The sequence below is a fragment of the Schistocerca piceifrons genome, chromosome 2 (genome assembly GCF_021461385.2).
Source record: "Schistocerca piceifrons isolate TAMUIC-IGC-003096 chromosome 2, iqSchPice1.1, whole genome shotgun sequence".
In the NCBI taxonomy this organism is placed as follows: Eukaryota; Metazoa; Arthropoda; class Insecta; order Orthoptera; family Acrididae; genus Schistocerca; species Schistocerca piceifrons.
Window position 1 is genome coordinate 654,409,219 of NC_060139.1, and position 22,821 is coordinate 654,432,039.

General features: G+C 43.3%; 1 protein-coding gene across 1 annotated transcript in view; it reads right to left on the reverse strand.

Annotated features, from left to right (window-relative positions):
* The window catches only part of LOC124775900 (adenylosuccinate lyase), a 492,241-nt gene extending 470,015 nt beyond the window's left edge, over positions 1-22,226 (reverse strand). Inside the window, exon 1 of the mRNA XM_047250735.1 lies at positions 22,150-22,226. Within this exon, the coding sequence (XP_047106691.1) occupies positions 22,150-22,158 (9 nt within the window). The 5' untranslated portion in view covers positions 22,159-22,226. The remainder of the gene's footprint in view (positions 1-22,149) is intronic.
* Between the last annotated feature and the right edge of the window lie 595 nt (positions 22,227-22,821).

Sequence of the window (22,821 nt, forward strand, 5' to 3'; positions counted from 1 at the left end):
TAGCGTTGCAAAGCGATATGAGGTGGAACGAGCGTGTGAGAATCGTCGTAGGGAAGGCGAATGGTCCGGTTTATTTGGAGAATTTTGGGAAAGAGTAGTTCACCTGTGAAGGAGACCGCACACAGAGCGCTGGTGCGATTTATTCTTGAGTACTCCTCGAATGTTTGGGATCTGTACCAGGTCGCATTGAAGGAAGACATCGAAGCAATTCAAAGGCGGGCTGCTAGATTTGTTTCCGGTAGGGTCGAACAAGGCGTAAGTGTTACGGAGATGCTTTGGGAACTCAAATGGGAATCCCTGGAGGGAAGGCGACGTTCTGTTCTAAGAACACTATTGAGAAAATTTAGATAACTGGCATTTGATGCTGACTGCCGGAAGATTGTACTGCCGCCAACACACATTGCGCGTAAGGACCACGAAGATAAGATACGAGAAATTACGGCTCATACGGAGTCAGACAGACAGTCGTTTTGGTCTCGCTCTTTTTGCGAGTGGAACAGCAAAGAAAATGACAAGTAGTGGTACAGGGTACCTACCGCCACGCTGTGGCTTGTCACGCGGTGGCTTGCGGAGTATCTATGTAGATGTCGAGGTAGTTTCCACCAGAGAACTTCCTTGGTCTGTCTATCACCCATTCGCCTAGTCCCATCCCCCCTTTTCACATCCATTTTATTTTCATTTCAGTCATTGTGTCTTCTACTTTGCTTTCTACTCTCTCCTACTATTTCCCAATAGTTATCTCTTCACTGTTCACTGTCCATCACCTACTTTTTGATGGCCCACTGCCACTGGTACAAGCCAAAGTTTTTAGATTCATCGGTAGCTTAGTTTTAATATCGCTCCACCCCTTTTTTTACGCATATTTATTTTCCTATCTATCCAATCGTTGTCTTCAAACGCCCTAAATCCAAACACTCGTCAACTAGTTCTATGATTACATTGTACAGTTTTATTTTTCATGTGTTCATTGAACATAATGTTAGTCTTATTGTAACTGATATTCGAGCCTACTTTCAGGCTTGCTCTGTGCAGTTTCTTCATTGACCGTTTAATCTTATCTGCACCAGAAGAAGGATACAAGGTCCTCATCGAAAAGAAGGTGGTTCAGGTACATCACAATAACGTGTACTCCTTGAATGGCTGAGAATGTTTTTGGTTACATGGATTCTCCTTGCCTGGAGAATTTCTCACTGGTTTGATGAAATACAATGGAAGTTTGAAGTATTATTTTCTATAAAAGCTTTATCTTTAGTGTAACATCCAGTATGAACCTGTTTCACGAACGTGTTTTCTTTGAATACATGAAAGTTTTACGTAAATCTTTGTGAGTCAAGAACCACCCAATGTAAATATAATCGCAGTAGTACATTCTAGAAAATCAGCGATATAAAATCAGCCTGTGGCTGAAACAAAACACTTATATGAAGTTGGCTTTCTCTCGTCATTTGTAAGAGCATAGCTCTGCATATTTTTCATATGTCTCCTTCCTCGGTCTGGCTTAGTGAGCAGATGCATATTATAGGTGTATAGATGTTTGCTCGTTTTCTTCTTAGAATTAAATAGGGAACAAGTGTAAAAAAAAGCTCTTGTAATTATTCTTGTCATAAGCTCTCATAGTCTGGATATTTACATTTTTATGTATTAATTAAAACTGTTTCTGATCGCTTTGGCTGAGACAGCGAAGTCGCAGATCATTGTGAACAGAAGTAATGGCGGAACGCGCATTCTGTTCAGTCCTTAATTTGTCACTGATCATTGCAAATCACGGTTCTGAAATTAGATATCGAACATTTTAATGTGTCTTGAGCTTATTACGTGGAAGAAATTATTGCGAATGAATTCATCAATCGTCTCTGATCAACGATGCTGGTGGGCTTCGATCCCGTCAGATACAGGCCCCACTAAATAATACTGACTGCTGGTGGTTGATGAAAACTACCTTAAGTATTTGCTAGTAATACATCTATAATTTTAGTGAGCGTGCGATATTAAGACCATATTTCCGCCATCTAATTGATGTTAGTCTCTCTGGCGATGGTTGCATTTTTGCTGAAAAATTCCAGTACTGTCAGTTTCCATTAAATTAAGCTGATCTCCTCACTTGATAACCTTACGCTCAAGCAAAGCAATAATTAACTTATACTGAGAGATAGGGGAGTAACCCCCCCCCCCCCCCCATGAACCATGGACCTTGCCGTTGGTGGGGAGGCTTGCGTGCCTCAGCGATACAGATAGCCGTACCGTAGGTGCAACCACAACGGAGGGGTATCTGTTGAGAGGCCAGACAAACGTGTGGTTCCTGATGAGGGGCAGCAGTCTTTTCAGTAGTTGCAAGGGCAACAGTCTGGATGATTGACTGATCTGACCTTGTAACAATAACCAAAACGGCCTTGCTGTGCTGGTACTGCGAACGGCTGAAAGCAAGGGGAAACTACAGCCGTAATTTTTCCCGAGGGCATGCAGCTTTACTGTATGATTACATGATGATGGCGTCCTCTTGGGTAAAATATTCCGGAGGTAAAATAGTCCCCCATTCGGATCTCCGGGCGGGGACTACTCAAGAGGATGTCGTTATCAGGAGAAAGAAAACTGGCGTTCTACGGATCGGAGCGTGGAATGTCAGATCCCTTAATCGGGCAGGTAGGTTAGAAAATTTAAAAAGGGAAATGGATAGGTTGAAGTTAGATATAGTGGGAATTAGTGAAGTTCGGTGGCAGGAGGAACAAGACTTCTGGTCAGGTGACTACAGGGTTATAAACACAAAATCAAATAGGGGTAATGCAGGAGTAGGTTTAATAATGAATAGGAAAATAGGAATGCGGGTAAGCTACTACAAACAGCATAGTGAACGCATTATTGTGGCCAAGATAGATACGAAGCCCACACCTACTACAGTAGTACAAGTTTATATGCCAACTAGCTCTGCAGATGACGAAGAAATTGAAGAAATGTATGATGAAATAAAAGAAATTATTCAGATTGTGAAGGGAGACGAAAATTTAATAGTCATGGGTGACTGGAATTCGAGTGTAGGAAAAGGGAGAGAAGGAAACATAGTAGGTGAATATGGATTGGGGGACAGAAATGAAAGAGGAAGCCGCCTGGTAGAATTTTGCACAGAGCACAACATAATCATAACTAACACTTGGTTTAAGAATCATGAAAGAAGGTTGTATACATGGAAGAACCCAGGAGATACTAAAAGGTATCAGATAGATTATATAATGGTAAGACAGAGATTTAGGAACCAGGTTTTAAATTGTAAGACATTTCCAGGGGCAGATGTGGACTCTGACCACAATCTATTGGTTATGAACTGTAGATTAAAACTGAAGAAACTGCAAAAAGGTGGGAATTTAAGGAGATGGGACCTGGATAAACTAAAAGAACCAGAGGTTGTACAGAGATTCAGGGAGAGCATAAGGGAGCAATTGACAGGAATGGGGGAAATAAATACAGTAGAAGAAGAATGGGTAGCTTTGAGGGATGAAGTAGTGAAGGCAGCAGAGGATCAAGTAGGTAAAAAGACGAGGGCTAGTAGAAATCCTTGGGTAACAGAAGAAATATTGAATTTAATTAATGAAAGGAGAAAATATAAAAATGCAGTAAGTGAAACAGGCAAAAAGGAATACAAACGTCTCAAAAATGAGATCGACAGGAAGTGCAAAATGGCTAAGCAGGGATGGCTAGAGGACAAATGTAAGGATGTAAGGGCCTATCTCACTAGGGGTAAGATAGATACCGCCTACAGGAAAATTAAAGAGACCTTTGGAGATAAGAGAACGACTTGTATGAATATCAAGAGCTCAGATGGAAACCCAGTTCTAAGCAAAGAAGGGAAAGCAGAAAGGTGGAAGGAGTATATAGAGGGTCTATACAAGGGCGATGTACTTGAGGACAATATTATGGAAATTGAAGAGGATGTAGATGAAGATGAAATGGGAGATACGATACTGCGTGAAGAGTTTGACAGAGCACTGAAAGACCTAAGTCGAAACAAGGCCCCCGGAGTAGACAATATTCCATTGGAACTACTGACGGCGGTGGGAGAGCCAGTCCTGACAAAACTCTACCGTCTGGTGAGCAAGATGTATGAAACAGGCGAAATAGCCTCAGACTTCAAGAAGAATATAATAATTCCAATCCCAAAGAAAGCAGGTGTTGACAGATGTGAAAATTACCGAACTATCAGCTTAATAAGTCACAGCTGCAAAATACTAACACGAATTCTTTACAGACGAATGGAAAAACTAGTAGAAGCCAACCTCGGGGAAGATCAGTTTGGATTCCGTAGAAACACTGGAACACGTGAGGCAATACTGACCTTACGACTTATCTTAGAAGAAAGATTAAGGAAAGGCAAACCTACGTTTCTAGCATTTGTAGACTTAGAGAAAGCTTTTGACAATGTTGACTGGAATACTCTCTTTAAAATTCTAATGATGGCAGGGGTAAAATACAGGGAGCGAAAGGCTATTTACAATTTGTACAGAAACCAGATGGCAGTTATAAGAGTCGAGGGACATGAAAGGGAAGCAGTGGTTGGGAAGGGAGTAAGACAGGGTTGTAGCCTCTCCCCGATGTTGTTCAATCTGTATATTGAGCAAGCAGTAAAGGAAACAAAAGAAAACTTCGGAGTAGGTATTAAAATTCATGGAGAAGAAATAAAAACTTTGAGGCTCGCCGATGACATTGTAATTCTGTCAGAGACAGCAAAGGACTTGGAAGAGCAGTTGAATGGAATGGACAGTGTCTTGAAAGGAGGATATAAGATGAACATCAACAAAAGCAAAACAAGGATAATGGAATGTAGTCTAATTAAGTCGGGTGATGCTGAGGGAATTAGATTAGGAAATGAGGCACTTAAAGTAGTAAAGGAGTTTTGCTATTTGGGGAGCAAAATAACTGATGATGGTCGAAGTAGAGAGGATATAAAATGTAGGCTGGCAATGGCAAGGAAAGCGTTTCTGAAGAAGAGAAATTTGTTAACATGCAGTATTGATTTAAGTGTCAGGAAGTCATTTCTGAAAGTATTCGTATGGAGTGTAGCCATGTATGGAAGTGAAACATGGACGATAAATAGTTTGGACAAGAAGAGAATAGAAGCTTTCGAAATGTGGTGCTACAGAAGAATGCTGAAGATTAGATGGGTAAATCACATAACTAATGAGGAAGTATTGAATAGGATTGGGGAGAAGAGAAGTTTGTGGCACAACTTAACCAGAAGAAGGGATCGGTTGGTAGGACATGTTCTGAGGCATCAAGGGATCACCAATTTAGTATTGGAGGGCAGCGTGGAGGGTAAAAATCGTAGGGGGAGACCAAGAGATGAATACACTAAGCAGATTCAGAAGGATGTAGGTTGCAGTAGGTACTGGGAGATGAAAAAGCTTGCACAGGATAGAGTAGCATGGAGAGCTGCATCAAACCAGTCTCAGGGCTGAAGAGCACAACAACAACAACAACAACAGGGGAGTAACGCATCAAACTGTAACAACAACGTATACATTCTTCAGTATCATCATATAGGTTGAAGCAATCCTTCTTTGAGTACCGCTGCAAAGATGCCGCTGAAACCACGCTAAAAGCTTGTTCCCAAACAAAACGATAATTCACACTCATGGTTACGTTTTATAATTTTGTTCACAACTTGCAAGTGATCTACTATGACATACGAACCTCCAAAGCTAGCTTGTTAGTTTGCCCATTTGAAAGCTACTTTCTTTTTCCTGCGCTGTCGGTGCCAATAATAGTAACATTCTTGTGAGGCTAACAGATTTTAAAAGTTTTCAACGTCTTTCTGTCTTTCTTATGAAATACATTAGTTACAGAATTGTTCCATTCTTGGGGAACAGTCTTTGTGCACAGACATTCTGTTAATAATTTTGGAAGTTTATTTTGCATTTTTTTGCTTCCGGTTTTCTACTGGAAGACCACAATCTCCAGGTGCCTTTCCTCTCTTCCTAACTACAATTGCTTTGTGCACCTCACCTGGCATTATTTCTGACAGTTATTTTCATTGATAATTATCTAGCTTTTTGAACTATGTAGACATTTAAAGACGTTGTGAAATTCTTGTATAATTTTCTCCGTGTATTTAATGTGTCAACTGTCACCTTGTCTGATGAAAAAATTGTGTCTATTGCACGCAATTTTCTGTTTTATTTTTCTCCGAACTCTTATTACCGTCATTTGCTTCATCTTCTGTCGTCCTGTCGATGAAATTTCCCTATAATATTAAGTCAACATTTTCTACATGCTCACTTTAGCGTTTGTTCGAATCGATCACCTTCATGTTAATAGCTCCAACGTTATATTATCTTTACTTCTGATTTCTTTTTTACCTTTAACATCTTTCTCCTTTACCGTAAAAAACTTTTGTCAAATGACAGTCCCTTTCATCTGTGCCCGCATAACCTATTTTAAGATACTGAATCTTATGGTTAATTTAATTTTATTACACTCCCTCTTAAATAAATTGTTATAATATACTTCGTTGATTTCCTGCCTGATGAGATCAGTTCTTTCTAGCTTTGTACCTGTATTCTGCATCTTATCACTTCGTGAGCCGCCACAACCTGTACAATTCCTTATCGTTTCATTAAAAGTGTTAAGTTCATTTTCGTTCTTGTCGAGTCTATTTTCTACTTGTTTTCTTTTTCTCAGGTAGAATGTGCTCAGGACATGAATGGTGTTCTGGGCAACTAGTATTGACGAATGATCTTTTCTGGTATCGTAACCGAAGATTCCCAGCGAAAGTCATTGTTTACTTCCCATCCTACTTTCACATGAAAATCAGTCATCATCATCATCATCTTGTTGTGGGATTGCTGTTATTTATCAGCTTCTGTAATTCTTCGTATAAGACTGGTTCAAATACATGAGCGATTTCCATGGAAAATCTTTTGTTTAATGTAAAAATAAGTTTCGCTATATATTCTTTAAAATATCAGTAGTTTCTGCTGAGACTCTGAATACTCGTGGCGTGTGACCGACAGACAATAGTTACAATTTTTTTTTTTTTTTACCGGACGAATAACATTTGAAGTTTATTCCACACTGGCATGGAAAATCAATATCACAAAATCTAGAGCTTACAGGCCATTTCTTGTTAGGGCAGTAGCTGAACTCAGAAGCAGACATAAATTATAAATGTAATTTTTACGTTCACAACAACATTTAGGCAGCTTATGTTACTGACATTGTTGGAGTTCGTCGTGCTGTTAAGGCTTGGTATCGGCCCTGTTGTAGAGTTGTTACTACTGGCCAATGTTGGACCCACCTACCGCCAACACCTCGCAAGAGTAGCGAAAATATCGGTATGCATGCTATCGCATGCGTGCCTAATACACTGACGGAAAAAAATGTAACAAAAAATAATTAATGTGGGTTAATGAAATACGTTTGTTTAGGAAACACATTTAAGTGATAGCATTGCAATATTACAGGTTAATATAAGCGTGAGATAAGCCATTGCAAATGTGAAATGTAGGTACATTAATAACCGGTGTAACCACCATAATGTTCAATCCAAGCATGCGAACTTGCTTGCATTATGTTGTACAGGTGTCGGATTCAGTTAGTAGGACGGAGTACCATGTCTGTTGCATTTGGCCGGGCAATGCAGGAACGGTTAATGCTGTTTGTGGACGACGCTCGAGTTATCCGGTGGTGCTCATATGTGCTGCTTTGGGTTCAAATCTGGCGAGCGACCTTGCCAAAGCAACATGTCAACACTCTGTAGAACACGTTGGATTACAACAGTGGTAGGTAGGCTAGCGTTATCCTGTTGGGAAACACCCCCTGGAATACTGTTCATGAATGGCAGCACAAGTCGAATCACCACAACGACTTACAAATTTTCCAGCAGGGTGAGCGGGATAACCGCGAGAGTGCCCATGCTGTCATAAGGAATCGTACCCAAGACCACAACATCAGTTTGTCTAGCACGCAGACAGGTTGTTTACAGGCCCTGAACTGGCCTCCTCGTAACCAACACACGGCCATCACAGGCACCGAGCCAGAACCAGCCTTCATCGGAAAACACAACAGACCTCCACCTTGCCCTCCTCGCGCTTGACACCAATGAAGTCGCAAATGGCGGTGATTTGGGTTCAGTGCAACGCACGCCACAGGGCGTCCGACTCGGAGCTATCTTTGAAGTTACCGAAATGTAACAGTTCCTTGCATCAATGTGGTACAAACTGTTGTTCAAATTGCTGCTGCAGATGCAGTACGATGGTACAGAGCCATACGTCGAACACAATGGTCTTCCCTCTCGGCAGTGCTACGTGATCGTCCGGAGCCCGGTCTTCTTGCGACCGTACATTCTCGTGACTACCGCTGCCAGCAACCTGCCAAGTCGTTTTGCAGAATTGCAAAAGGAACATCCAGCTTCTCGTAGCTCTTCTACACGGTTTCGTTCCAACTCAGATGTGCTGATAGTGGCCACTTTGTCGCCTTAAACGCATTCTTGCCTAACATCAACTCACCACGTCCAATCTCAAGGGCAACTACGGCTCACGACAGCTATAGCGTACCTGATTTGCATCCTCATAGTGCTACTACCGCCACTCTCACGCGGCTGACGCGAAATCAGAAAAGGCATCACCTTTCATTTATAGAAACACGCCTACCAACTTTCGTTTATCACAACCCATTTTTGGTGTCGTTATTTTTTTCCCCATCACTATGCTCCAAATCGCCGCGCATACAAACGTGATTCTCTGGTGTTCATTACTCGGGTTCTATTGGTGATAAAAAGTTTGCGTCAAGTGTTTTGGATAACCCTTGGGCTAGGGGACCATTTGTACACCCAGCAGATACATAGACTTAGTGTCACTATCCTACACGGTCACATATGAATATTACACATTTCTTTCTGTTTAGGGAAATGGAGGAAATCCGTTGCTTCTTTATCCATTTGATGTGGTCTACGCTGGGCTTGCTGGGACTTACGGGAGGAACCCTATTTCAATGGGTGTTTCCTTGAAAACTCCCACAAAACGATTTTTTACTATATTTTCAACGTTCCAGCGGACCAAAACCCAGCCGATGATTCCAAGACGCTATGCACAGCAAATGGCTGCAACTTATACGACATACTCTTAAGATCCCGATCTCGAACAAACTTGATCATTTTCTTCATATATTTATCCGTTTGCGAGATACAGAGATTCAAAATTACCCTACTTGTACACGTAAAATACGCACCTAAAATCCTATGTAGGCGAAAACGTAGTTTATAAAGTGCCAGAGCACGGTGGAATATGTTGTAAAGCGTCTCCGTTAACATCTGGGAACCCCATGTTGCACTGTAGCACATGTACAGTTATTTGCACGTAAATTCTTGTCTGAGGTGTAAAATTACTTTTGCGTTATTTCAGTTTTACGTAAATAAACTTTCTAAATTTTAATGACCAATACATTTATTTCCATATGAGTAACATGCCCTACTGCAGCAGAGAAAAGACGGGAACCAGCACAAATATGCTCCTATTGGAATACAAAAAATGCGTGTATGTTCCCTTTTATTTAAAAGAATCTGAAAAGCGGGATACCAGCTGTCTCATTATTCCTTCCTCAACACCTTTGAAAATTTTCCCGAACGTTTTGCCATGCGAAAATATGTTGTTGTTGTGGTCTTCAGTCCTGAGACTGGTTTGATGCAGCTCTCCATGCTACTCTATCCTGTGCAAGCTCCTTCATCTCCCAGTACCTACTGCAGCCAACATCCTTCTGAATCTGCTTGGTGTATCCATCTCTTTGTCTCCCTCTACGATTTTTACCCTCCACGTTGCCCTCCAATGCTAAATTTGTGATCCCTTGATGCCTCAGAACATGTCCTACCAACCGATCCCTTCTTCTAGTCAAGTTGTGCCACAAACTCCTCTTCTCCCCAATCCTATTCAATACCTCCTCATTAGTTACGTGATCTACCCACCTAATCTTCAACATTCTTCTGTAGCAGCGAACATATAATTGCCTTTTTATACTGAGTGATAAATGCGGGAAAGTAATAAACACTGTAAGAGAGAAGACGGTGGCTGCGTTACAGTCTCGAAGCTTCTGAAATATGATGCTGCAGAAGAATGGTAAAAATTAGATGGGTAGATGAATAACTAATGAGGAGGCACTGAATCTAATTGGGGAGAAAAGACATTTATGGGACAACTTGACAAAAGGAAGGTTCAAAATGGCTCTGAGCACTATGCGACTTAAATTCTGAGGTCATCAGTCGCCTAGAACTTAGAACTAATTAAATCTAACTAACCTAAGGACATCAAACACATCCATGCCCGAAGCAGGATTCGAACCTGCGACCGTAGCGGTCGCTCGCTTCCAGCCTGTAGCGCCCAGAACCGCACGGCCACTCCGGCCGGCTAAAAGGAAGGAAGCAGTTGATAAGAAAAATCCTAAGGCATCAAGGAACTGTCATTTTGATAATGACAGGAAGCTTGAATACAGCAAGCAAATTCAAATGGATGTAGGTTGTGGTAGTTACGCAAAGATTAATAGAGGCTTTCACAGAACAGCCTAGCGTGGAGACCTGCAACAAACCAGTCTTTATACTGAAGACCACAACAACAACAACAACAACAACGATAGAAAATCCACAGGCGTCTTTGTGGCATCACGTTGCAAACTTTATCAAGAGACTACACCCTGCTCACAAGGAATTGTAAACACAACTGAGACATCACAGGGCCAATCCAACGCTTTTACTTAACCTTTGAAATTTTTGGAAATTCGTGGTAAGTTCTATAGGACAAATTGCTGACGTCATCGGTCCCTAAGCTTACACACTACTTAATCTAACTTGAACTAATTTACGCTAAAGGACAACACACACAGCCATGCCCGAGGGAGGACTCGAACCTCCGGCGAGAAGAGCCGCGCGAACCGTGACAAGGCGCCTCAACCCTTTCATTACGTCCCTATTTAAAGCAGGAAATTTTGCTATGAAAGTCTCGCAATTCCGGAAATTAAATTTACAGTGATTGCTCTTTTCATCTTTCCGTTTTTCTCTTTGCCTGACAATTTTTTTTTTTTTAACTGTGTATTATGACACATCGCTTTACAGTCATAGGCGGGTCTGACACTTGGATGGCACCAAAGGCACTGGGCTAACACAGCAGTGGCAGGCAGACACGTGCTGTGCGACACCGCTGTGTTCCCATTTCGCCCGTTACGGCGCTTCCTGCAACGCTCGACCCAAACAAAACAGAAGCACAGCTGAGCCGTCAGGTGCTGGGCACGCGGCAGCTGGCGGCCGCGTTCCACAGGCGCCCAGGCTCGCCTCAGACAACACGGCTACCTGGGCCCGGGTTAGGGCCGAAGCTGTTGCTTCCCCCCCCCCCCCCCAAGCCGCAGCCTGTTGCGCGCTGGTCGCCCTGCCTCCAGTGACGTAGCGCCGTCTTCCAGCTGTGGCTGCCTGCCCGGTACACGGAACTGGCCCCGTGCTGCAGCACGTACGTTTCGCTTGGAGCGTCGCATCATATCGTCGCGCTTCGCTGTCTTACGTGAGGCTTCGCACGTAACGACCTGTCAGCAGCCTCGACTAGAACTGTCAACGAGCTGCATCGTAAGTTAATGGCGCAATACTGCGTAACAATAAAAGCTTCTGCATAGCTGTATTTTGCCATGTACTGTATACGGATCAGGAGACCTAGCATCTGACTATCGATCGACTTCAAAGTGTTAGGTTTTCTTCTTTATTTTTCAGCATTTTCTAGACACTGACACGTTGTTGGGACTATATGGTGACGAGGCCGCCATTGCACATACTGTATGTGTGGTGTCACCGCCAGACACCACACTTGCTAGGTGGTAGCCTTTAAATCGGCCGCGGTCCGTTAGTATACGTCGGACCCGCGTGTCGCCACTATCAGTGATTGCAGACCGAGCGCCGCCACACGGCAGGTCTAGAGAATTCCTAGCACTCGTCCCAGTTGTACAGCCGACTGTGCTAGCGACGGTTCACTGACCAAATACGCTCTCATTTGCCGAGACGATAGTTTAGCATAGCCTTCAGCTATGTCATTTGCTACGACCTAGCAAGGCGCCATTACCAGTTACTATTGATATTGTGAATCATGTACCGTCAAAACCGACGTTCATCATTAATGGATTAAAGTTAAGTATCAAACTAATTACGTCCGCTTTCTGAATTCTAATTCCTTGTCATGTTCCAGACCTCACGTCAGTATAGTCCTTCCCTCCTCACGCCAGCCTGCGTGAGCTAAAACGCGTACATTTCGGCCTCCACTACTAACACCGTGTTGGCTCTTCTGCCAACACAACAGTATGTCCCCCCGGAAGACAGTGCGGAGCATCGTAATCCGGACTCCACGGACAAAATTTCGGAAGTTATTCAATGGTATTTTCAGAGTATTTTGGTATCCGGTGGCTCGTTACAGAGTAATGATATATTTATGTTCAGTTCAATTTGTTAGCACGATTCCTTCGTTTCTGTAATAACTTAACAACAGTGAAAAAGCCAAATACTTTGAAAATATTCCTGAAAAACCCTCGAAATTTTGTCGGTGGAGTTAAGATTCACTTTGTACACACTGTAACCAACACCGACGTCCCGCTGAAACTGTCTAAAACATTGACGAGAGCAGCTAACGAGTAGACACGTGTACCACCGTTAATCCAAAATATAACTTAACTTGCTCTTTGTACCAATTTACCTTGAACAAAAGCAGAACATTAAAATACATCGATCACTATCTTTCTTTTCAATATTTGGTCATTGACATACAGCCATTAATCACACTTGGATAGTATCGTTCTGGAACTATTGTAGTTTCTTAACTTCAGTTAGCAAAAGAAAAGCAAAGGATTAACGTCTCGTAGCACCAAAGCGAACAACAATGTATATGGCCGTCAGTATCATTCGGGAAACGGTTACGACCATCATACTACTCCGTGCACAAGTTGTACAGTATGTGACATGTCTCCTCTATGCAATGGCTTCCGCGTACTATAATGATGTTTAGTTTTTACAGGTACAGAGCTTTTGGAAGCATCCGTCGTGGCGTTTGTTGGAAGAGATTCAGGGAGACAACGGTAGACCTACATCAAAGCAGCCGTACAGTCATCAACCCCCCCTCCCCCCCTTCTCCTACTGAATGCATATCCAGTCTTAACTTTTGCGCCACCTCTTCAGTATTGGCACGTGACCACAAATTGTACTGGGGGACAAGTGAACAGCATATTCAGAGGCAACTTAGTTGCAATGTAATACACATTGTGAACATCTTACTGGCTAACTCGACTCTACTGTTGCTTGTTCCAGCCACGATGTCCATGCCTCCGCTAAAAGACTTGCCTCTACAGGGGCATAGGGTATGCTTTTCTGTTGGCGCTTTGTTAACACTTGTTCGTTATATGCGTTTTCGGCTACAGTATGTCGGTTCCACTTTTGGGTAGATAAGAACTGCAGCACTTGAACACGCGACGTGTGACCATTTCCGTAACATTTACCCAATTGTCAACGTCGCTCAAATAAGCAGCTCGCCCCATTCTGTTGAAATTAAACTGACAAACGTACTCTTCCGTTTCCTGAAGAATTTTAGTTGAAGTAACGTATCATGTGACCTCTGGATGAAATTGGCATACTCAGGATTGAGCGTCCCGTTGATACCTAGGCCGCTAAAGATGGAGCAGAAGCTCTCATTCTGAATAAGTTGGGGAAGAAAATCAACCGTGTGCCTTTTCAACGAACTACCCTAGCATTTGCTTAAAGATGTTTAGAAAAAAAAATTCTGGATGGCCGGACGGGGATTTGAACCGCTGTTCTCCTGGATGAGGGTGAAAAGTGTATCACTGCCTCACGTCGCTAGGCCTTTGTAGACAAGAACATATTAACACTGACGTGGACAAAACCCAATTGCAAACTGCTGATACAATGTTGAAAGCATAGTATTGCCAAACGTTTTCTTAAATATGTGTTCGGTTTGCATCGTTCGAAACCAGTGAACCGAGCCCAAAACAGGGAGAATAGTGTCGCACCATAGCGCCATTTACTTCGGATTTGTCTACTGCCTAACAAAGTCAGAGATGAGCGAAAGCCTTTCACTTGACGTATGCCATAACCATGATGTTATGTATCAGATTATATATAACGGCTTTATCACTTCATGAAATTTTCCTCTGCTTCACAAAACAAAAACGACATTTTTTTGCACAGCATCAATCGACATCCCGCAAAGGTGACTCTGTCACTATACTGTTTAACGTAGCTGCGGATGAATTATGCGCAACAGTCGACAATGCCATTTGATGATTGGCTCGTATGGTACCTTTATAGTTCAGCAGTCCCCATCAGTTAATTTATTAGGCATGTAAGAACGATAACGATAATTGAGTTTAGTATTTCCCATAATGCTTCCATTCACAGCGACATCATTAAAATGGCCACAGGCCACCACTCCTACTGAACTTACAATTCCCGATAATCATGTTCCTTTTGAAACCGCTCATTATGCCTTGACTACTCCAACATAAAGCAGGCCTCTGACGATGACACATGATGTCTGTACCTTTGAAACCACAGGCTGTTTGCCGGCCGCGGTGGCCGAGCGGTTCTAGTCGCCTCAGGCCGGAACCGCGCGACTGCTACCGTCGCAGGTTCGAATGCTGCCTCGGGCATGGATGTGTGTGATGTCCTTAGGTTGGTTAGGTTTAAGTAGTTCTAAGTTCTAGGGGACTGATGACCTCAGCTGTTAAGTCCCATAGTGCTCAGAGCCATTTGAACCATAGATAGTTTATTCAAATGGTTCAAATGGCTCTGAGCACTATGGGATTTAACACCTGAGGTCATCAGTCGCCTAGAACTTAGAACTAATTAAACCTAACTAACCTAAGGACATCACACACATCCATGCCCGAGGCAGGATTCGAACCTGCGACCGTAGCGGTCGTGCGGTTCCAGACTGTAGCGCCTAGAACCGCTCGGCCACGACGGCCGGTATAGTTCATTCAACACAGTTTCCAGGTATTAGGACCTCAGTGAATCTGGAGGTCGTCTGCATGTAAATGAGAAGTACTGTACGAGTAGGAGGATGATTTGTGCTTTAAACGCACGGAATCCTTAAAGTACACCTACTGTCAACCTCTCCAATGCGCTTTTAATATTGGTATGGCTTCTTGCCGGATGGAATATTTCCACTGGACTGAGTTGGTGGTGGTGAGGGAAGGGATAGGAGTAAACCATGTGCTGGCACATACCTTGCTACATATCGACCAAAGTTACTGCTGAGGTTAACGTCCCCATCCAACGGATGCGCTATAGTATATTTCAAATCGCTTCCATATTGGTAGGAACAGAAGACGAGGACCAGGAAACAGTTGGAGGAAGGTTAAGCCCCAAGACTAAAAGCTGCTTCTGCTGCCAATTGGAATTCCCACGATCGTAATTCTTCAGAGAAGACGTTCTTAGCTAATCACACATTCCCCTTTGATAAACGTGCGTAATACGTACGAGGAAGAATCGCGGAGGAGACCCTAGGCTGCCGATAGCGCGGCTGCTGTCGTGCGAGCCGTACACAGGAAAGAGGGAAGGCCCGCGCGGCTGGTGCTTCCTTATCTCTGAGCGCCTCCTGATAGCCGGAGCAGAGGCCGGCGCAGGTCTGCTCGCTGCTCACCCCAGGCGCCCCGGCCACGGCGTCACAGGGAAACCGCCTCTCCTCGCTTATTTTCTGTGACTGGAGTTGTGAAACTACCGTAGGCTTCCGTAAGCTACCATAAGTAACCAAGGACTACGGTGGTTTTTCTAGTAGCTTTGGTCGGTTATGGCCGTACCCGCGTTACCTGTACGTTGGGTATGTTGCATACCTATCGGGCGTTATCTCATAGCAATCGCTTTCTTTCCACACGCGATCAGGAAACCGGGAGAGATGAAGCATCTAGAAACTGAATGAGGATGTATAATGGGACAGGTAACTTACATAACATTTTTGTTCTACATAGTTATCCTTCTGTCTGTAACTTAAGAATAAACAGTGTTTGGACAGTGTCTTGAAAGGAGGATGTAAGATGAACATCAACAAAATCAAAACGAGGATAATGGAATGTAGTCGAATTAAGTCGGGTGATGCTTCGGGAATTAGATTAGGAAATGAGACGCTTACACTAGTAAAGGAGTTTTGCTATTTGGGGAGCAAAATAACTGATGATGGTCGAAGTAGAGAGGATATAAAATGTAGACTGGCAATAGCAAGGAAAGCGTTTCTGAAGAAGAGATATTTGTTAACATCGAGTATAGATTGAAGTGTCAGGAAGTCTTTTCTGAAAGTATTTGTATGGAGTGTAGCCATGTATGGAAGTGAAACGTGGACGATAAGTAGTTTAGACAGAAAGAGAATAGAAGCTTTCGAAATGTGATGCTACAGACGGATGCTGAAAATTAGGTGGGTAGATCACATAACTAATGAGGAGGTATTGAATAGAATTGGGGAGAAGAGAAATTTGTGGCACAACTTGACTAGAAGAAGTGATCCGTTGGTAGGACACATTCTGAGGCATAAAGGGATCAACAATTTAGTACTGCAGGGCAGCACGGAGGGTAAAAATCGTAGAGGGAGACCAAGAGATGAATACACTAAGCAGGTTCAGAAGGATGTAGGTTGCAGTAGGTACTGGGAGATGAAGAAGCTTGCAGAGGGTAGAGTAGCTTGGAGAGATGCATCAAACCAGTCTCTGGACTGAAGACCACAACAACAGCTAAACTGGAAATGTCGATGTTTAATTCAGGTTTTGTTTGAAAATTGTTGATTTGTGAAGTGAAACGGAGGGATGTTGTAGTAAAAATGAGGAAAACAACGAAAATTTATCATATGGCTCTAGAAGATGCAATTTCCTCAACAAGAAGATTAAAAAACAAAAAAATATCAAACATCGTTTCAATCCTTCATTGAACTTAAATAAAACATGTTTCTGTAATTACAGACAGATTTGGCATTTACCAATAATAATAGCAAACTCTTGCGTTTCCCAAGGGGGGAAACGCAATGGAAATAAATGAAAGGTGCAGAAAAGCAGGGCAGTTCTACAAATGCATTAGGGGGCTTATTTGGAACAAGGAGGTGCCACAGAAATCCAAGGGAATTATATACCGAACCTACTTTGTCCCCATATTGGCATACGGAAGTGAGACATGGGTAATGCACAAAAGCGACAAAAGTAGAATACAGGCTAGTGAAATGAAGTTCCAGAGGAGCAGGTTGAGTGTAACAAGACGAGACAGATTGCGAAATGTGCATGTGAGGGAAAGACTAAAGGAGGAACCAGTACAGGACAGGATAGAAAAATCAAGACTGCAGTGGTATGGACACATGAAGAGAATGGATGAGGGAAGAATTCCAAAGAGGATGTTTGATCTGCAACTGGAGGGGAAGAGGCCCAGAGGAAGACCAAGAGATAGATGGGTGAAGGGAGTGAAGGAATGTGTGACGAGAAGAGGAGAGAACTGGACGAAGGTGGAAGAGGGGGAATGGTGGAAAGACAGAACACGATGGAGAGGCTTGTGTTCCCGACAGACCCAGCCAGTGGCTGGAAACTGTCCAAGATGATGATGATGAATAGCAAACTCTTGCCTTTGGTCATGATGAAGAACGTTCTACTGAGTACAAAACAAGAACAGTTATACATATTTTTTTATGTTTATGCATGTAAACTGTACTTGCATAAAAAGTAATTCAAATCAAATGTGTGTGAAATCTTACGGAACTTAACTGCTAAGGTCATCAGTCCCTAAGCTTACACACTACTTAACCTAAATTATCTTAAGGACAAACACACACACCCATGCCCTAGGGGGGACTCGAACCTCCGCCGGGACCAGCCGCACAGTCCATGACTGCAGCGCCTGAGACCGCTCGGCCAATCCCGCGCGGCAAAAGTAATTCCTTTGAAATTACAATGAAATGAAGACTCTTAGCTGCTTACAGGCGTTGACATACGTCAACGGGGACAGATGAAAATGTGTGCCCCGACCGTGACTCGAGCCCGGGATCTCCTGCTTACATGGCAGGCGCTCTATCCATCTGAGCCACCGAGGACACAGAGGATAGCGCGACTGCAGGGATTTATCTCTGGCACGCCTCCCGCGAAACCCACATTCTCAACGTATTGTCCCGCACTACATTCGTAGTGCCCCCGCCCATTATACTCATTAGTCACGGCGCGTTGCCGATTCCCGTATGAGTTCGGGCACTGTTTGTGCATTCGCACAGAAGAAGATGGTCAAGAGGCCGGTGAGCCTTAACTATATATATATACTATGATGGTATCTGTTCTTTCGGACGTGTCCGAATTAATGCAATGTATTTACAGGTAATCACGCTGTAACAGCATGCGTTCTCATTGGAACAACCGAAATAAAATGTTCAAACGTACCTACGTTCTGTATTTTAATTTTAAAAACCTACCTGTTACCAACTGTTCGTCTAAAATTGTGAGCCATATGTTTGTGACTATTACAGCGCCATCTATCACAAAGCGAAAAAAGTGGTCCAACTAAAACATTCGTATTTCTTTACGTACTACACGAATATGTAATAAAAAGTGGGGTTTCCTTTGATATCTGTTTGACCTATGGCAGTACCATCTAGCGGGCCAACCATAGCGCTCTCTGGTTTCCCCCTTCAAGCTAGACAAGTTTCGTCTTTGTACTTTTTTCGTTTGACGCTTATTTCGTGAGATATTTGGCCCGGTCACGATCAATGGACCACCCTGTATATTTTCACGACCAAATAAATGAGGACAAATAAATGAGGATGTTGTGAAATGTTTGGACGTCACTTCCCCTATTTTTTCGGATCTCAGTTTACCATACGATATATGGCAAGAGCATCTACTATGGATTTCACTTTGATCATTGTCATTGCTTGTCCCTACATTCTGTAATTATATTCCCAACTTCCGTAGAAAGCACGGTCTCTCGCAAACTCACTTTCGAGGTTCAGGTGTCAAACTGGACAGCAGGAAGCTCGCACGCTATATTGTCGCTGATGTGTAAATGAAAATGGTCGCCGGCCGAATTGGCCGTGCGGTTAAAGGCGCTGCAGTCTGGAACCGCAAGACCGCTACGGTCGCAGGTTCGAATCCTGCCTCGGGCACGGATATTTGTGATGTCCTTAGGTTAGTTAGGTTTAACTAGTTCTAAGTTCTAGGGGACTAATGACCTCAGCAGTTGAGTCCCATAGTGCTCAGAGCCATTTTTTTTTTGAAAATGGTCACTCGTGACTAGTGGGAATCAGTACAGGAATGAAACGCCAGGGACGCTTCGGTAAACTTAACTTACCAGGAGTAGTCGTAAAAGGGGCTCAAGCCGGCGTCGAGAGGTGATAGGAGCGCTGAGGTGGAGGGGAGTCCCGGGGCGGCAGCCGACTGTCCTTGGGGTACTTTTCCGCCCAGGGCTCCCTCCGCCGGCCCTGCTGGGGGCTTTCTCGCCGACGAGTCCACCTCCCCTGGGCCCATCATTAAAGGAACACTCTCTCCGCAGAAGAGCCCACTGGTGACTCCAAGGACGCAAGGTACTCACAAAGCACGATCGCCGACTTACAACCACATCGGCCGTCCACGCGGCACACCATTAGTCGATCTTCTCTCTGGTCTTGGTGAGAGCATCACCAACAGCCTTTCTCGCTTTCCTAAACATTTATTCGTCTACATTTACATATACATATCGTAATCCACTCAACAAAGCATGGCGGAGGGTAAGTCATACCAAATCACCGGATTTTCTTTCCTGTTCCATTCTCGTATTGAGCCTCTGTACGCACTTTGGTGTCTGTTATCTTATTCTCATGGTCCCTATGCGAGACATACGTTAGTGGCAGCAATAAGGTCGCATTCCACTTCGAATACAGGCTCAAGAAATTTAGCCGACAGCGTTTCGCGAGAACCGGGCCATTTTTTCCCAAGGATTACTATTTAATTTCCACAAGCGTTTCTATTACATTTTGCTGACCTGTTAGTGTTATATCCTAGCCAGTAATGCCACCCGAGCCCGCTGCCAAAAGGTTGGCAGCATCAAAGTCCGGACGCCGTCCGCATAAGCAGCGCCAGCGAGACAGCAAATCGCCGCAAGTCTGCGCGCGCCACCGCTGGCTTCTGGCTTCTTAAGCGCTGGAGTCGCGAGCGCTAGGACAGTTCTGTATTCGCCGCTCAGTTGTATACTCGCCACCGAATTGTGTACTTGCTAGTCAGTTGTGTGTTCATCGCAGCAGAGTTGTTGTTTGTCGTCAGCCGACGCTGACCTAGCCGCTCCGACTCGAACTAGACAGATTTCTGTAGACAGGGAGTTCACTACTGTGTTGCTGTATCTTCGTTAATAAAGATGAGTACCGACTTTTATTTAATCAGAGTGTTTGGGTTTTCATCTTTCTGTTCACTGTTCCAGCGGACCGGTCGGCCCGCTATTAAAAGTGTGGCGGTGACTTCGTAAGCCGTTTCTACAGCGAATTGCTTGTCGCTACGAACACCGCCACAAAAGTTAGGATCCTAGATATGCACCTCTGAATTCCTTCGACGTCTGTTGTCAAGCCTAGTTGATAACGACCCCAAACACTTGGACAGCACTTCCGAGTTTGTCATGCTAGCGTGCTGCATGTCATTACAATTTCCCACAATAGGTATTATACTGTAGGAATTTGGAAAGGAAACTATATACATCACCTACATCTACGTCAATCTGCAATTCATAATTAAGTGCTTGGCACAAGGTTCACAGTACATTTTAGGCTATTTCTCGACCGATCCACTTTCGAGTAGCTCGTGGGAAAAACGAGCTCTGGTTTCCCTTACTTTATTAATTGGGAGTCAATAAAATGTTTTCGCATTCGGCGGAGAAAGTGGGAACATTTCATGGACAGGTCCCGTCGCAATGGAAAGTGCCTTTCTTTTAATCACTGCCGCCCAACCCGCGTATCATATAGGGAGGGGGAAAACCGAATGGTTATAAGCGATGCCGGTATTTTCGTTCTGAATAATCGATATTTTTCGGTATTAGCTCTCGGTTGTAACAAGTTTCTTTTATTTTTACTAATTACTGGGTAACAGAACCGACATACCAATTTGACATCGCAGCACTGCAAAAATCTTTGGTTACTAAATAACACTTTAAAAAAATCGAGTAATATTTACCCGTAAAATTTCCATTGAAACTGGGAAGAGCGATCACTACTAATTTCGTAAAAAACGCCTGCAGTTTGAAAATCGGAACAAATACATGGGATAAGAATCGCTTCAGCACAGCAGAGAGAATAATGTAGCTGCTACCGTGTGGCGTCGCCTGCTCGACGGTACGCGCGTGTAAGTGCAACAGTCTGCAGTATCCCCCCCCCCCCCCCCGGTAGTTTCCCCCCGTCGTCATCGGGCATCAGTAGTATTGCAGAATGACACCATCCCTAGTTCGGAAGTATTTTACGAAGTGCGGCTGCAGTGAAACACAATGCTGCATTTACTTTAAAAGATTAAAAGCGGGAGGCGGCACAACATACTTGCGACATCATAATTATCAGGAGAAAACATCCCCAACTTCCTTGGAAGAGAAGACAAATTCGGTTGATATACCCATAATTTCAGTGATCTGCTCTAAAATTATTGGATATAGGTCCTGCCTTTTGTGCAAAACTGTTTTTTCTTGTTACCCAGACACTGAAACTAACTCTTTTAATTATTTTTATTAAACCCTGGCCAACAGAATATTTCCTGACAAAGACAACTCAAACTTAACCTATTCATTTATTACCTCCAATATACAAGCCCAACGCAATCTGACGTATATATTGACAACATGACTTCCAATAATCAACACAAAGGAATGGCCAAGAAATCCTAACAATAATACAAATCCAAAAAATAATATATTAAAGAAATAAGAAACTACCTCCAACTCTATTAATTGCCTAAACTCATTTCAATCACGAATCCCAATAGTGCAAACCCCATTCTTCTTCATAAGTCACTTACCTCACAGAAAAATCTTCATAACACGAACTACATCAATTACGGCAAGTAGCAACTAAAGCCAGCTAAATAAAAAGATTCTAACTACTATAGACTAACTACTAGGAGGCTTATCGTTAACGAAAGAAAGATTTTTTGAAGAGCAAACTACGTATTTAGAAATTTTACCTTTTTCATGTGACATCCACTTCCAAAAATTATATAGTTGTCAACAATTCCACTGCCCAAACATTATCAACCAAACATCCATCATCATATATTTCCTTAACAACAAAAACTAAAAAACTGTCTTTAGCCCTCATTTTGTTAGATCAGTTACAACCTAAAATATTTTCAGTTTTTGCAGTTTTTTAATAAACAAAACCCACCGATGATGGCACAGAAGTGCCGAAACATGTTTGGGTAACAAGAAAAAACACTGTTTTCCATAAAAGGCGGAACCTACGTCCAATGATTTTAAGTGCAAACACGGAAAAATACAAGAGCTGCAAATCCAAAAGATTAGTAGAACGTGCTATAAACTTGGGATAGTAACTGATCCCTTAATTTTTTTGGTTACTTCAGGGTGAAAAACTGATAACATCTAAAAGTGACAATTAAATGAAATGAAATGTCGTGTGGCTAGGGCCTCCCGTCGGGTAGACCGTTCGCCTGGTGCAGGTCTTTCGATTTGACGCCACTTCGGCGACCTGGGCGTCGATGGGGATGAAATGATGATGATTAGGACAACACAACACCCAGTCCCTGAGCAGAGAAAATCTCCGACCCAGCCGGGAATCGAACCCGGGCCCTTAGGATTGACAGTCTGTCGCGCTGACCACTCAGCTACCGAGGGCGGAC